The following is a 17,842-nucleotide window of genomic DNA, read 5'->3' on the forward strand; positions in this document are numbered from 1 at the left end:
TGCAAGGGTAAATTTGTTTAATTAACCCACAGTTTACTGGCATGACATCTATGAACTCCAAATACATGGAGTTAATTTTGTGGTGTCACTTCAACTGTCTTTTCTTTCATCAGCTTATAATAGACTATAGTCTTAGGCAAACCTAGTGACCATTAGACTCCAAGAAATTTACTTCTAAGCAGCATGCATAAAGTTTGCACTGTTAGTCACTGTAATTTTCTTAAAAAATTAAAACTGATTTGTGAATGTTTTGTAATATGCTGTTTCTTCTTTTACAGGATTAGAAGGCTGGGAGAAACGATTAATTATATCTGACAGAGCTCATATTGGTAAATAAATATATATATATGTTATTCATAGTATTATTTTATCTCTGATAACTTTGATATGTCTTTCTCTTGTGGCAGTAATATGGGCTCAGGTTCAAAGAAATGCGTTAGTCACCCACATAGCAATACTCAACAAGTCGATTTGGGAGAACTTGAATCAGTCTCCAATACCACAGAAAGGTTCATACAATCAAAGAAGGAGAAGAAGCAATGATGGCTTCTCTTCTGTGTCATGCATGTGCAAGTTACATCTCTTAACCATAATTAGCTGCACTGGGAGCAGGTTGCCATGTAGTCCAAATTTAGTGAGGTGGGCAGTCTGTGTGGCTTTCAGATCACACTGACACACATGGTTCTTTTTAGGATCCTGGGGCAATTTGGAAACGCACCCAACTTTGCTTGGTTTGGATGACATGGTAACCCATACTTGGCAGAAGTAACCTTAGAACCTTAGATCACCTTAGAAATGAGGCAGCATGTGTATTCAAAAGGGGCTAATTGAATTGAATTGCTGTTTCTCAGTCCTGTAGCATCTGAAGACTCTATTCAAGAGCAGATACTATTGCTATCATTAACATACCTGTCAAATCATTTTTGCCAAAGAAGAACCCATAATAGTTACACTAATCAATATTTCAATGCTGAAACTAGTTTTTTTGTTCAAATGTCGATGATTTGAATTGCCTGTCAAATTAAATGCCAAACTCTTAGATGCAAGAAATTATTTTTCTCTCTACGCTAGTAATTGATTTTATAATATTCAGTCTTAAAAGAGATGGTCCTCCAACCATTCATCTAAGACGTTTTGCCAGAAAGAGGTTTGTTCATGTATTACATTTGTTACTAAATAGATTGGTACTGTGTCTTCAACACTACATACTATATCATTTAAAAAATAAATTGATGTCCTGCCTTTCCATTAAATTATGTCCAGGGATGGCAAAGTGGTAAACCAATGTGAGTTTGTCTCACCTCCACTAGCATTGTACGAAACATGGATGAATGGGAAGTATTTTGGCTTTCTTTTCTGCCTTTGCAGCATTTTCTACAAAGGCCATAAGAGAAAAAGACAAGGGGCACTTCTCTAGCCTATCAATTAAGCTAATCAGATGAACTTACTATGACAGAGTCCCAGATACCAGGGATCTGGGAAACGTAGTTGTCTTAGGGCTCCGGTTCCAAGTGCCGTGGTGATAGGAGGGAGGTCTGCCTGCTAATACTGTTATCACTGCTGCAGCAGCTGCTGACTCAGCAGCAAAAAACTGGATAAGGGAGTTACGAGCTCTCAGGAGATAGGACACAGATTTGGGCCTGTCATAACTCTATGTCGGTCACTGACAAATGGGACTCTTAAACTGATCTGTTTTCCAGTTTAAGGAAGGCAAAGTAGCCAAGTCTCCTGAGCTTAGTTTAAGCTGAACTAGCATACAGGAGGTCATCAGTTATTATTTCTAGTATCTCATGATGAAGAGTGGGTACTTAGAACATTTCTGGATTTTTTAAACTAAGCCACTGGACAATCAGTACTTGATTCTGTCATTTCTTACAACGAGGCATGACCATTGTGGTGTCTTTTTAATTTTTTGGCTGTGTTTCTCAATTTCAGTTAATGTCCTCATGCTTGGATAACAAGATATAATGCCCTTGTTCTGAGGAAGCTTAACCTAGTTTGCATGTAACAACAGCCCATGGTTTAAATAACCCATAGGTTGTCATGCATGAGTGAAAAAGAGTGAGTGTACTTCCTCCTTAGTGTATTATGGTTCCACTTTCAAACTGGAAGCACTGGGTTGTTTAGAAGCAAAGCATACTAAGAGTTTGCTGAATGGTTATTATTGAGTGAACTGTTGTTTAGCCCACTTTCTCCTGCTTATATCCAAAAGCCCACAGGACTTTAAACAATGGCTGTCATGTGCAAACTGGCTTTATCTTATGTGATGATCAAGAGTATTTTTAGTTCTTTCTATCACTGGGTCTGGATAAATGTAATATTTTGGAAAAACTAATGTTGAATGATATGACTGGATTTGCAGTATAGTAGTTTATATTTGCCCTGACTTTCTGTCCTCACATATCAAATCCATTTTTCACGCAACAACTATATTCTCTCTGATTTTTCTTATTTTGTTTTGCAGCTAATTTAAATGATGCTATCCACAATGTATAACTTTGTGCCATAAATTAATAGAAATACTAACTTATTTTAGCTTGGTACCTAATACAGACACATATACCCAGAGTTCATTTTTTACCTTTCAAATTTCCTAGTATTTGACTTCCATCAAGCTGCTGATGGCATCCAGGAACAGCAAAGGCAAGAGCAAGCAGGAAAGAAGTATGTTCTGTTTTGTTAGATGTCATAACGGTTACCCAATGGAAGAAATTTTGAGTAAAGCAAGGGGATTCATTTCTAAAATCTGTTGAGGGAACTTTATGATGTTTTTGAATGCCCCCAGAGGAAGCCTGAAGCATCTGTAAATCTGTGTTGATTTGTGTGCATGCATGTGCGTATTAAGGCAGTAATTTAAACAATCCAAAAGCTGCTTATTTTCAGTCCAAAATGCAAAAAATTATCTTTTTGAAATTGAAATACATATATGTTTTATTTTAAATTGTAAGCCTCATTACTTCTGTAATTCACTGGATAGTTTGGCTACCAGAGCACCTAATGTAACCCAAGTGACATATCTGAATAAGGCATTGTTCTTATTTCTAAGGTGCAGTATGAATCTAAAAATGTTCATCAGCAACATAGACCTTGTTCTTAAGAAGGAACAGTAATTATAGCTGAACTGCTACTGTCATATTAGTCTGTGGGTATCTTCTAGAGATCTGGGACTCAAAAGTCTTCCTCATATATGCAGTTGTCCTAAGATCATACTGAACACTTGACCAGAACCAGGAAAAATAGCTATTGAGATTATTATTAATTTCATTTCTATACTGCCACACATCCAAAGCTCTGGGTGGTTTACAACAGACCATAAAACATATATAAAATACAAATATTGGTATAAAGCAAATATTAAAATACAAACAGATTAAAATACATACTATGAAATATATAAAATCAAAAAAAGGCAGCATGTCCTGTCATGTCATAAGACTAAAAGTTCTCAAATTCAGACTTAATCAATTCTGCAGATGTTCTGTAGTCTGAATGATGTGTATATGACAATTTCTGCCAGAATTTGGAGGCATGCGGAGTGCACCTTCTATATAGGGAGCAGAAGCCTAAACCATGCAGCTGCTAAAAGTTGTTTCCAAGTACTTGAAATGAGAAGTTTTACTCAAGCTTTTCTATAGAAGAAAAGTATTCTATACCATATTACATGAGGGTGGTGGGTACTTACTTAACCCTCACATGATGAAATGACAGCGTTATGGTCCTTAATAGTTGAGGAATTTGCAGACCCTTTGCTAAACTTAAGGGATTGTTTATATGTTTCAACACTTAGAATTCATTGCAACATCATGGCACAATCAAAATCAGAGTGTTGGGAGTGAGAAAAGGAGAGAATCCTGGCTAGTACCTTGGCAGTCTATCCTGAGAGTCAGTGAGACAGATTTCATTTATTTGTTATGTCAGCTGACAGTGTAAAATTTAGTGCTCCATAGCAAGAACAATGATAAAATTAGAGGGATTTTCCCCTTTTGATCTTTTCCTAAGCAGTAGCACAATTTAAAGGTGATTTCATCTTCATCCATTCAATACTAAACAGTGTAGTCAAATGTTTAATAAATTACCTTTAGAAAAAAGAAAGTTTCTGTCAGTAACTCATCTTTAAATTATGTGTTTTACCATCACAGAGAAGTGACATGGTGGGGAGGTGGGAGGAGGAGGAAGCAATAACCAGTAGTATTGTCTTAAAGAGATCAACAGAACAAACTTAGTCCTTGCAATCACCTCAGTAGGTTTTGTGATTGCTATTTAATGCTTCAGAAGGAGCATAGGAAATGGATCCAAGATGTCCTTGCACTATTGTCTCATACTGGTGTTGGGGAGGAAAATCCTTCTCTGAGAAGACTGGTTTGCTATTAACATATTTACATCTCAGAATGTGATCTTTGTTTACAGTATATGAAGGTACTTGTATATCATATAAAGTAACAGAATAAACAAAACAAAATCCGGTTGGGTCTGTTAAAATAATTTCACCAGTTCTCTATCTTATTTGATTATATTAGACTAGCAAGTAGCTGTGCTAGCATTCCTCTGTAGTCCCCTTCTTATCCTATTATTTCTTCATACTTATAATTGTAATCTATATTGGTTCTGTCTGTCCTGCCTCTCTTATGCTAGGGGTGGGCAGAAGATAAGATCCAGATTTTTGGGACTTCAGTTCCCAGGAGCCTCTGCCAGTGGTCATACATGTTATAAACTGAAATCTAAAGCATCTGGAAATCTATTTTCTTTCCATCCCATCTTAAGCCATTGGCTAATTTGTTGTCCAGGTGGTACAGATCAACTGAGTAGTTTTAAACTCTTTTGGTAGAAATAGGCAAATACTTTCTCCATATCATATATGATGACTGACTAATTTGAGAGTCAAAGGTAAAAATATACTGCAGAGCACATAACAAATTCCAGATTTCCAGCTGCAAATATCTTTAATCTAAAGAATAAACTGTACAGCCTATGTTGAATGCCTATCTTGACAACTCAGTATTATTTTAATAATCTCAAATCTTAGCAACACTGAAGCATGTGTAAGAAACAATCTTTATGTTGCTTTACTGGTATTTCACAGCAGTTCATAGTGCTTTTATTTAAGCTTCCCAAAGCTTGTAATCCTAGCATGCTAAGCTTTACACCATTAAGACCTTGAGGAAACACTTGACTTCCTTTGAAAACTCAAGAGTTTTGTATTGCAATCCACATAAAACAAGTGTATTTAAGCAGTGTGATATTATAAATATGCTACATATGTTCATTGTTGAGATCTGAAAGCAAATTAGTGGTTATCCTGTTGCCTTTTATGTACTTTTTAAAGTATTTGTACATGAGTGATACGATTAACACTCATGGGGATAAGTTGGACTGTTTGATCGGTTCTAGGCCATCCTTCTCCAAATGTGATATCATGTTTGGGCATATTTGACCCCAGTGCATAAAGCTACTAAAATGATTATATTTTGAAAAATTTAGAATGAACAAATTAGTCATCATGTTTTGATTGAGAGTCACCAGATTGTGTAGTATGTGTGTGTTTTTTTTATTTTTGTGTTTTAAAGCTTGGGAACTACAAAAAAGGGAATTGGTCCAGTGTATTCTTCTAAAGCAGCTCGAAGTGGGCTCAGAATGTGTGATCTAGTTTCTGACTTCAATGAATTTTCAGAAAGGTAACCACTTCTCTAGAGTAATGTTACATTTCAAATATATTAATTACTAGGGCTATCAGTTTACTTACTTGTAGATTCTGATTTTGTATTCTAATAAATCCTTACTGGATTTCTCATTCATATTTTTACTTTCTTTCTCTCATCTCAAGTCAGAATCTCTACTAAAGGCTTGTATGCAATGTTCCGATTATAATAGTATTCAAATATTACTTACTGTATTTTTTAGATTCAAAGTGTTGGCCAACCAGTATAAGTCTATTTACCCTACCTTACAAATAGACATTGAAGGAGAATTGAAAAGACTCAAGGTAAGATTATAGAGCTATTTGTTTATATGTAGCCAGATTTTTCAGTGTATGTTCTTTTTAATGAGAGACGTATTTTAACTGCTTCTGACACAGAAAACAGCAGTCAAAACTAATTTTTGGCTTTGATTACTAAGTTACATGCATGGGATTTTCTAAGCAGTTTTTAAAAAGATGACCAGATGTTTTGGCATGGAACTCAGACTTGACTCTCTGAGTTACTTACTGATTAAAGTTAATGGCCTGATTCACATAATAACCATGGTTTAAACAAGTCACCATGGCAAGCCACTGCAGGTGCAAGATCCCATTTGCCTGATTACATGCCTGGGCATGTTTTGTTGTGTTGTCTGAACATACTCAATGGTCATGACTCCTGGCATGATCCGTGGCTTAAACAAGCCCTGATGACTGTAAACTGGGTGATTATGTAGTAGTTAATTTATTTCTGTTAGAAGAACCTGCACTCCCTTTCAAAAGTGTATATTCCACATTGATGTGACAGTCATGCTGAAAACTCATGTAGCACTGTCACTTATTTAAGAATGCATGTTGTGAGCAGAGCTGGCTAGAGCCAGGGGTCAGACTAGATGGCCCGTGATGCCCTTTCTGACTCATTCTGTGTTTCTATGTAAGAAGAACTGTGCTGGATCAGACCAAGGATTCATCTTTTCCAGAATTCTGTTCACACGATGACCCACAGGAAATCCACAGGCAGGACATGCAAACAGCAGCAGCCCCCCCTCTCCCTGTTCCCCAGTAACTTGTGTACATAAGCACACTGCCTCTGATAACTGTACAATATAGCTATCAGGACTAGTAGCTATTGAAACTCTTCTCCAAACACATTTTGAAGCTGCCCAAATTAGTGTCATCACTGCATTTTATGTAAGTAAATTCCATAGTTTCATTATGTGCTATGTGAAGTACTGCCTTTTATATGTCCTGAATTTCCTGCCAGTCAGCTTCATGGGGCAACCCAGGTTCTTGCACTCAAACCCCAGCTCATTGTGTTGTGACTTCAAATTCTTGTACTGCCTGCTTTCTCTATACCAAGCTTAATTTTGTTCATCGCTATCATGTCTCCTTTTTTTTGCCATTTTTCTAAGTTTGAAAGACAGGTGCCATAAATCAGAAAATTCCTGGTACATATTCTTTGCTATAAATAATTATAAAATTATACATGGTTTATAGAAAGTGGATGGGCCTACATTTCTGTTCCTGTATTATAAAATGAGCTCATGGTTACTCCAAAAACATCTGTGCTCAGTTTGACAATCAATAATCTCATGATCCCAACCCTGTACAACAGCCAAGAACACTGACACAGAGAAGGGGCGAGCTGGATCAGGAAATCAGCAGTTGAGTCCACAACCTCATCAAACCAAGGACTCCTGAACTGGCACCCCTTAGGCCCTAGTCACCTTTAAACCAGGAGTCTCATTCCCTTCTGACTGTTCACCGATGCAGATGATACACAGAGCAGAGGCTAGCTAAGAGCTGGTAGGTCAGCGGAGTAGCCATGTAAGGCCTTCTTCAGTTCAGGAAGAATGGAATAAAATGGCCTTAGAAAAGGAATGTTGGGCTTCTTTTGGCCTGAGGGCCAGATTAAAGAAAATACCTCAGGGGACACTTCACAGTGAAGGGAAGGTCCAAAGGCAACAAACCAGAGTGGGGTCAAAAACCAGCATATTTTTAAAGCTCTTGCTTGCCAGTGACTAAGCCTTGAGAGAAACACAAAAACACCCAATTATCAGTGGTCGGGAAAGTGCATTTTATAACCCCAGTGGAAGGGGTTCTGGCAATGTGCGGCATTCTGGAGGGCTGAATTTGGTTCTGCTTAGAGGGACAATCTAGACGATGAGTGATAAAGGACTGATATTAACTGCTACCTGTCAAAGCTAGCTTCAGACTATTGTCATACCCTTTGGATGCCTGTCCATGGTCAGGTCAACAGGTTAGTCACACAACACAAATTGCAAGATTTTCTGCCAAAAGATGTGATGATGGTAGTTAAGGTAGTTGACTTATCTAATCCAAGCTGACTTTAGACAAATTTCTTTGCAGTTAGGACTAAAAATGCCTATTAGCCATGACACCTAACTGGATCTTCCAGTTTCAGTAACAGTGTACCTCTGAATACTACTGGAAGACAAGAATAGAGCATGGCTGTTTTCTTTCTGTTCTGCTTCATTTGCAAATGTTGGAAATAGGGTTAATGATTAGATGGATATTGTATCTGATTCAGCAGGGCTCTTTGCCATTTTTAATGTAAGAGAGAACACTAAATGTTGCCTAAACTATGATACTGCTCTATGATGTGTACTTTTTTTTTTTGGCATTCATGATAAATTTCAAATGGAGGTGACTTTGGCTTCATTACTAGCCTAGAACAATTTATTTTTCTAGTTGGACTTTATTAAAATTGTATTGTATATCACAATTCACAAATTTAATCATCATTTCTAGAATATACTTATTTGTTTTAGGGTTACATTGAAAGGATCAAACCCATGGTGAGGGATGGTGTATATTTTATGTATGAAGCCTTGCATGGCCCACCAAAGAGGATTTTAGTAGAGGGTGCAAATGCAGCACTGCTGGACATTGATTTTGGTAAGTATAGAAGCTCCTGGTTTTTGGAAAGAATTTCTGTGCTTGCCATATTCACAATGTATGAAGTTTTTGCCATGCAGGTCCCCTAGCAGAGAGCCATTGGAAATGAGTACTTGAAGGATTATATAGCAGTTGCAAGTGATGTTTGTGTTACATAAACTTAACTTCAAAGAAGCATTGAAACCATGGGTTCTATCCAGCTAATGCCGCCTCCTGGCAGAATCACTTCCATCAGTGGAATGGGGTGGGGGTAGATTTCTCCTGCACACAATATGCTTTAAAAAATCTGCTACAGAGAGTTGTGAGCAACTCTGGAGCAAAATGAGGGAAGCGTAAATTGCTATGTGACAGCATTAGAAATGTTTAGGTACACAATGTAACTTTTGCTGGACACTGGAAACTTTCCGGGAGTGGACAACTATATTTTAAACTAAAGCGCAGCATATGAGAATTAAATCAGCACCAGGGCCATAATATATGAATAAGCATTTATTGTGATTTACAGTACTCCACACCCACAGACCTTTTAGAAGATGATGTTCCTATTCACTTCTTTCTTCTCTCCTACTCCCTGTAGGGACTTACCCTTTTGTGACCTCATCAAATTGCACTGTGGGTGGTGTTTGCACTGGCCTGGGAATGCCACCTCAGAATGTTGGTGAAGTATATGGAGTTGTTAAAGCATACACAACCAGAGTTGGAATTGGTGCCTTTCCTACAGAACAAGACAATGTAAGTATCTTATTAAAGTTAATGAGTTACTAGGCCCAAGTAAATAAATGTTTTATTCTGAGAAATATTATTTAAAGTATGCATGGCTGTACTATAACGAGTGTCAGTTTATGAATAATTGCATTCTTAATTATCTAAATAAAATTTCCTCATTCCACAGATCTACTTAAATGTTTATATGTGCTTTTAAAGGTTTTTGATTACTGCTTATTCCCCAGTCCTACAGAGCATATATTTCTGTTGGAGAGTAGTTCTATTCTTGCATGAATCAACAACAGAGTTCTTAACTAAGTTCCAGTTGCAGAATCTTTGTTAATAATAGTGAAGCACCTGATCCAGTTTGGCTTTTTTAATTTCAAGCTGAATTAACAGGTGGCCAAGGATCACAGAGCTCCACAAACAATAACTGAGCTACAACACTCCTGTGAGGTAGAAGGTAGGCATTATACAGTGGAATCAACATGAAATGTTGAGAACTGGCCTTCTCAGCTAGTATTCTCACACTGAAACCTGGTCTTATAAGGGTAGCTTCAGTATTTTTAATAGTTTGATGTACTGTGTGGAGCTGGGAATGTAAAATTTATTGTTTCCTTCTATTGCCTGAAATGCTGTGTATAATAAATACTACTATATCATTATAAAATATATTATAAAATATTAACATGATTATCTTCTGTTTCTTAGGAAATTGGAGAACTACTGCAAACACGAGGAAAAGAAGTTGGTGTGACAACTGGTCGAAAGAGACGATGTGGCTGGTTGGATCTGGTATTGCTTAGATACGCTCACATGATCAATGGATTCACTGCGTGAGTAGTTTACAGTGGTGACAAGATGAGCGTCATATGCACCATAAGGGATGCAGTACTAACACTTACAAAGTAACAGGGATGAAACTGTCTCCCAGCCCCATAGCAAAAAGCAATGTTTTCTAGGTTCCACTATAGAAATACACGTTAAAAGTTACCATACTGAAGTTGACTACATGAATTGTAATATCATTCCTTTCTTAAGGAAAGTATATTATGTTAATATGTCTGTCTTTGAATTAAACTTTGGAATTTACATGGGAAAATCTTAATTGGGCCTTCTAAGATTTAATGGTATAAAAGGTTTTCAGCTGTTTCTTTTAAAATTAGTAACTTAGTAACATATTAAAATATGTTTGCCATTCTAACTGCTGCTTTCTTAGTTTCCCTTATTTGGAAAAATGCTGTGAGAAAAAGAGTAATGTTGGTAGAGTTATGGATAGAGTTATTGTAAGTGCTGATTTTTGATTTTTCAGTTAGCTTTTAGCTTAAGGTTTTGTTCACTTTGATATTGTGGCTTAAAAAGGGTTACAGTGTATGTTCTGTGATTTGGGCATGCAGCCTCTGTGGAGGCCTAGTGCCCCAATGGGCAGGAGGAGAGGAACATGCCAGTCTAGAGAGCTTTCCCCATTTGTTTTTGTTGTGTCTGTAGTACCCTGGCTGTCATTACAGCAAAAACCCAGTTCTTGGAATGATGCTGCTGATTGCCAAATCAGTACATAGTGTAGCATGCACATCTGGGACTTGTCCTAGATGAGTGTGCTTACCTGTCAGGTATTACTGAGGTCTTAGTGGGCAGCGGTGGGCTTAATCTTTTACACTTGCATCCATTTTGGGTTTTAATGCAGTGGCAAAGACTAGACCGATGCACAAAGCACAAAGGCCTGTGGTCTAATTAAGCCAGTCGGTTTTTATCCACAGCTAACCCATGCACCACTGCCAAACAGTCGAGTACAACATGGCTTGTTTTTTTGTAACCTGTGGCTCATTACCCTTCACTCTCTTTACCCATTTCCATTGTGTAAGCCTTAGATTGTTTGTAGCACTGATGGGTGGGCAACTACTGACATGTATCTAGCCTGTTTGCCATTGGTCCACTTATGTCTGGATATGTATCATTTTCTCTTCATCTCAGGAACACTCCTAATGATGAAAGCTTGTTTTACCAGAGCAATATCCCTTCCTGCAGTATAACTTGTTCATTGGAGCTTTGTATAAACAACAAAACAACTTTTCTGATCTCAGTTTGTGCTGGAAAAAGGCACAGGACTCTATCATGGCATCATCATTTTTCTGTGAGGCTACTTGCCACCCCTCTTCCTCCTCTTCTGTCCCTCCCTAACACTGCCTTCCTGCTAGCAGCAGCACACCAGCATTTCGTTCAGTGGTATGCTCTCCTGCCACTACAATGCTAGCCTCCCACACTCTCCTTCTTCCCTGTTTTCCCCGTCACACTTCCATCTTGCTAGCAGCAGCATTCAACCCTGACTGCTCTTTAGAAGGCCAGATGCTGAAAATGAAACTCAAATACTTTGGCCACCTAATGAGAAGGAAGGACTCCCTGGAGAAGAGCCTAATGCCTGGGAACAATTGACAGCGAAATAAGAAGGGGATGGCAGAGGATGAGGTGGCTAGATGGAGTCACTGAAGCAGTCGGCATGAGCTTAAGAGGTCTCTGGGGGATGGTGGAGGACAGGAAGTCTGGAGAAATGTTATCCATGGGGTCGCAATGGGTCGGACGCGACTTCACAACAAGCAAGCAAGCAAGCAGCAGCATGCCAGCCATTTGTTTGCCTACACACCATTATTCCCCTTTCGCTCCACCCCACTCTGCTAAATAAAAGCATCCACTGCTGTATTACCTTTTGGTCTTCTACCTTCCCCCCCCCCCCAACTCCTCAAAGAGTGATGAAGTGGACCTTGTAGGAGTAGGCAGTGAGTAGGGAGAAGGCTTGCTATGTTCTCTGCCTCTTGTCCGTCATGCAAGCTTCCACTGGATTGTGTTTACTTGGCTAGTTCTCACAGAGCAGCAGATTGTGGATTGATTAAGCCATGATTTTCAGGGGCACAAGCTTTATGTGAAGCAGTTCTGTTTACTGTACATGATCAGCAGGTGTCTGTGATATATGAACCTAGACTACTGGCTTATTCAGTGGATAAATGTGTACTTAGTTTTCCTTTATGGTAAATAACCTTTAGTTGGCTTGTTTGTCGATTTTGGAACATGACCTGCAAAAGCAAGGAGCTAAACAACCATGAGATTAACCCGCCCAGAGGTTAATATCTGGTCAACTCAGTGCTCCAGATTTGCTCCACAACCTACACATGATCTGACCGCAGGTTGTTTACAGGAAATGGAAGCATTTAATGCACAGCATTCCCCCCCCCCCCACAAATCATGGGTCAAACAACCCATGGTTTGCTACCATGACATGCAAACCAAATATTAAGCTTATAGTAACCAGACAACGCCACAGAATTTGAAGACCAGTCAAAATGTTAATCCTTCAGAAACTGATTAATCTTTGTGGTTTGCTGATGGTACTGAATGAGTTGTCTGGCTTTGATGGCCTGGTTGGTTTCAGAAGCTGAGAATTCTGGTAATTACTACACTCACACTTAGACTCTGGTTGGCTCTTTAGTTTACTAAGCAGCTTGGCATGAAATGGCGCACATGGTGCTTGAGGAGTAACAATTATTTTATTCAGTATTGGTGAAGATGGCAAGAAAATTACTTTTCTGCCACAGTTGTGTTTATGTAGTGCTATCCAGCGTTGCTGGTTTGAAAGACAAATAGCCTTTTAAAAATGTACTCAGGGGAAATAAAAAGTTTCCTTTTAGCCCACTAGTTTGCAATACACTTTGCAGATTACCGTATTTTTCGCTCTATAAGACGCACTTTTCCCCCCCTCAAAAGTAAGAAATGTCTGTGTCTTATAAGAAATGTCTGTGCGTCTTATAGAGTAAATGTGTGTGTGCCTGACGCCCGGGACGCTGCCGGCCCGCCTGCACCACGTGGCACCACCTGGCCGGCACACGCTCAGCACGTGCTGCTCCGCCCCCCCTCCAGCACAGGCGAGAGCTGTGCCGCTCGGGGAGCAGTGTGGAGGAGGAAGAGCCGTGGGCTTTAACCCGCCGGCCACACGGAGCGACAGACTGCTCACCCCCACTGCCCGGGAAGACCTGCCACAGAGGAGGAGGAACCGTGGGCTTTAACCCGCCGGCCGCACGGAGAGGCAGACTGCTCACCCCCACTTCCCGGGAAGACCTGCCACAGAGGAGGAGCCGCGGGCTTTAACCCGCCGGCCGCATGGAGAGACGGACTGCTCACCCCCACCGCCCGGGAAGACTTGCCGCCGCCGCGCTGCCTGGAAGACAACCACTGGTGCGCTGCCGGCCCGGCTGCACCACGTGGCACCACCTGGCCGGCACGTGCTCGGCGCACCCTCCTCCGTCCCCCCCAGCGCAGGTGAGAGCTGTGCCTCTCAGGGGGAGTGGTGCGGAGGAGGAGGAGCCACGGGCTTTAACCCGCTGGCCACACGGAGAGACGGACTGCCCACCCCCACCGCCCGGGAAGACCTGCCGCCGCCACCATGCCGCCCGGAAGACCACCGCCAGCATGCTGCCAGCCCGGCTACACCACACCTGGCTGGCACTTGCTCGGCACGCTCTGCTCCGCCCCCCTCCTCCAGCACACATGAGAGCTGTTAATCACAGGTTGGTGTGTGTTTTCAAATGGCAACCCGTCTTTTAATGAAGCCCATGGGGAAGTGGTGGGGAATGTGCCTGTGATTATTAGGAAGCTTTCCATGGATCCCTCTAAATACTAGGTGCATCTTATGATCAGGTGAGTCTTATAGAGCGAAAAATACGGTAAATCTTATATCCAGCTTACCATCTTCTCCTGATTAAACTATCCCTCTCAGATTGCTGTCCAGTTGCATCTTGAGTGCCTCTAGTGTCGTCGAACCACAACCTCCCTAGGTAATTGGTTCTATTGTTGCACTGCTCTAAGTATGACAGTTCTTCTTGATGTTCAGCCAGACCCTGGCTTCCTGTTACCAGTGTCCTGCAGTTTGGGACGATTGAGAAGAGATCCTAGTCTTCCCCTTTGTGACAGCCTTTCAAGTACTGGTAGACTTGTTATTATATCCCTCCTCAGTCTTTTCTTGTTGAAGCTAAACATGTCCAATTCTTTCAATCTCTCCTCATAGGGCTTTGTTTCCAGTCCCTGGGTCATCCTTGTTGTCTTCCTCTGAACCCTTTCCAGCTTGTCTGCAGCTTTCTTAAATTATGGTGCCCAGAACTGGACACTATTCCAGATGAGGCCTAACCAGTTCTGAGTGAAGGGAAGCTAGCACTTCACGGGATTTGAAAGATGATGCTTGCATTAGTGCAGCATAAAATAGCATTTGCCCTTTTTGCAGTCACATCACATTGTCAATTCATATTCTGCTTATGATCTGCAACAGTTCTAAAATTCTTCTCACTTGCAGTATTGTTGAGCCAAGTATTCCCCTTCTTATAAAAACACGTTTGATTTCTTTTTTCCTAGGTTCAGAACTTAGAAGTTGCTAGAAATTGTCACTTTGCTGTGTGGGGTGCCATAGGAGTCTATCTTCCATTCCATATTGTTTAATATTTGTATGAAACTTTTGGGCTAGTTTAAGCAGATGGGCTAAAGCGTCAGTAATATACTGAAGATTCTGAGCTCCCCATCTTTTGCTTTTCCAACTGATCTTTGTGAAGAGAACTATGTAGCCTGTGAAAAACTGGATGGAGCTGAATGGAGGCAAGATAAAGGTTATTTCGCCTTTGAAAAGTGTCTAGAAATTGTGATTGGCTCAAAATGCAGCAGCTAAGTGCTTAACTAGTGTATATTGCACAGAACATGTAACTCTTCTATTGTTTCAGCTCCACTGGTTGTTATAAGCTACCAGAGAGTTATTGGGGGTTATAGATAACAAACAAACAAACAAATATTGGTTGCTTATCTGTTCCCAGTCTTTATTGTGTTGGTGTTGACCTTTTAAAAGCCCTACCCTGTCTGGGAGTGGAACATGTGAAGGATCAGCTCTTCCCATATTAACCTCTAAGTGTGCATAGATCAACACTAGAGGTCTGGCTCTATGAGGTCTCCCCCTGCCATTGGATCTGGTGGGTGAGGAGAAGTAAATGTGAATCAGTTTTTGAAGTCAGCAATAGAGTGGATGTAATTCGCTGCAATTTATTACAGTTTTTTAAAAAATTAACAAAGTTGGTAAATGTGACCAATTTCACTGAACTGTTTGTCTCTTAAGCTTTTACCTTGGAACACCAGGGTTTGCCAATAGTTCAATACGTTTAAAACAGTGTAATTAAAATAGAAACAAAGCAAAATAACAAAGTATTAAACAAAAGTCTGTTTCTAAAACCATTGTAAAAGCAACCTACAACACACATTCTTGTTTCATGAAATACTTGACTGTAGTCAGATAGGCCATCAATTGACAGTATTGCCTAGAATGAGCAATGTACTGGCATGCTACGTAAACCTAGTGATAAAAGTTTTTCTGTTTTTAATGATGCAGATTTATATTAATTCTAAAACAAACTTTAAACCATTTTTGAAAGGTAAATTTAATGTGAAATCTAGTAGTTCATGCTTTTCTACTTAGAACTAAAAAGACAATATTTTTATTTCAAAACAGATTGGCTCTTACCAAATTGGATATTTTGGATGTATTTCCAGAAATTAAAGTTGGTGTTGCTTACAAAATAGACAATAAAATCATACCTCATTTTCCAGGTGAGTGAATGTGTTCATATTATAACTTTGCTACTATTATAGTTGCTGCTGGAAGCTCCCTAATACTGTTGTACAATTTCCCTACAAACCTGTAGGAGAACTGTAAAGAACAAGTTGCCCTGTAGATTATGGCAATTCCCTTCATCCCTGACTGTTGAGCCATACTGGTTGAGGCTTTTGGGAATTGGGAGTCCAGCAATATCTGAAAGTCAAAGGGTTCCCTGTATCTTTCCTATAAGGACTCTGAAATTCTCCACACTACTTACTTCTCTGATATGGTTATTCAAGTTTAGAACTTGCACAGTGCAAAGTAATGCTTGTCTACTCAGAAGCAAGTCCCTCTGAGCTCAGTGAAGTATACTTACAGGGTAAATGGGAATAACATTGCATTCTTAATTATTTGTACTGATAATTCAGCTCGCAAACCATAAAATAATAGAATTACTTTTTTCCTTCCTTTTTAAACATCTTTTCTGTATTTTAGGATGAATTTTAGGATAGCCTCCCATTTTCAAATGCACCAAGTCTGTTCCTGAGCTCTTGGACAGCCAAACCTTTGTTCCATAATCCTATTTTTATGATATAATTTTCTGAGATAAAATAAAGGACATGCTGTTTCTGAGCTGTTCATAGCCACACCTTAAAAATTCTCATGCAAGTGTAACTTCTTTTATACCATGGGTCACTTGAGGTTACAGAATTTCTTAAGTAGCATAATTGATCTGATGTCACTGTGTTGTTATACTGCTACTTTTCTTCTCAGCAAACCAGGAAGTCTTAAATAAAGTGGAGGTTCAGTATGAGACCCTCTCAGGATGGAAAGAAGATATATCACATGCAAGGACCTTTGATCAATTGCCTGTAAATGCACAAAACTATGTTCGATTTATAGAAATGGAGCTAGGCATTCCAAGTAAGTAAAACAGATTTGTATGTCTCAAGAGTCTCAAGTAAACTAGATTTGTTGGTTTCAAGAGACCTACTTGAAGCAGAAGTCCCTCAAAAGAGATGCTTTGTTAAAGAGAGGTTTACTGTTCAATGTATTTATAACTGATCTCTTGCCAACTCAGATCTGTAAATGTAACTCTGAATATCATAATTGGTAAAATGGCCCTGAGACTCTGCATGCTGCTTTACAACAGTACTTAATTTGTGTTGGTAGCTCTTTTTAGAAGCATTTGTTCCATACAAGTCACATTCAGTGACAATGAAATACCAAGAAATCTGAGTTCTTTGTTTCCCAAGTTAATGTGGGTAACATTTCCATTTGTAAAGTGATTTGCTTGTTTCTAGAGCACTTTGTGGCCTTGGCTTTTAAAAAGGGAATTGTTACAATTTAAGGCAAAATTTAAATTGAATGGGAAGAACCTTTTGAGTCACCTTGGATTACTAGAGAACAATATTCAGAAATTACTGTTCTCTATAATTGCACTAGCTGAATGTGTTCCCAGCTTTGCTAAACTTTAATGACTGCTTTCATTCCTTGATAAATCTGATACTTGCATAGACTGAATTTACATTAGAAATTATTGTTAATACTTTTACATCTTCAGTTCTAAGAAGGAATTACTTGATAATAAATACTAGAGACATCATATATTAGATTTTGCAAATATCAGCAAAATCTGTAGTTTTGCCTGTAAAACCAAAATTGTTCTTATGTAATTTCAGAAGACTTGGCAGAACTGCTTGAAAATTTTTGGCCTTCCATGATTGGAGTATCTGTGCAGTGGGCCTGTTTGCATGATAAAATAACCCATCATAAGCTTAATTCACCTGAAAGGACTTAGTTCACCTGTACTAGAGGATCAAATGTGTTCTGGTTCACTGGATTTTGGCTTGCTATGTCTTGCAAACCCTGGTAATAGGGATTGTTCCTGGGTCAGAGGATCCTCAGATAACCCTAAAATAAACCATGTG

At 39.4% G+C, this 17,842-nt stretch overlaps 1 protein-coding gene across 2 annotated transcripts in view; it reads left to right on the forward strand.

The window, feature by feature from the left end:
* The window catches only part of ADSS2 (adenylosuccinate synthase 2), a 42,961-nt gene that overhangs the window by 16,479 nt on the left and 8,640 nt on the right, over positions 1-17,842 (forward strand). Inside the window, exons 4-12 of one of the 2 annotated variants that reach the window (XM_044419410.1) lie at positions 279-329; positions 2,598-2,664; positions 5,565-5,672; positions 5,899-5,980; positions 8,467-8,593; positions 9,171-9,325; positions 10,010-10,134; positions 15,825-15,922; positions 16,686-16,835. In XM_044419410.1, the coding sequence (XP_044275345.1) occupies positions 279-329; positions 2,598-2,664; positions 5,565-5,672; positions 5,899-5,980; positions 8,467-8,593; positions 9,171-9,325; positions 10,010-10,134; positions 15,825-15,922; positions 16,686-16,835 (963 nt within the window). The remainder of the gene's footprint in view (positions 1-278; positions 330-2,597; positions 2,665-5,564; positions 5,673-5,898; positions 5,981-8,466; positions 8,594-9,170; positions 9,326-10,009; positions 10,135-15,824; positions 15,923-16,685; positions 16,836-17,842) is intronic. The other variant, XM_044419415.1, reaches the window with a different exon arrangement.

This window comes from Varanus komodoensis, unplaced genomic scaffold (genome assembly GCF_004798865.1).
Source record: "Varanus komodoensis strain SLA01 unplaced genomic scaffold, ASM479886v1 scaffold1, whole genome shotgun sequence".
Lineage (NCBI taxonomy): Eukaryota > Metazoa > Chordata > Lepidosauria > Squamata > Varanidae > Varanus > Varanus komodoensis.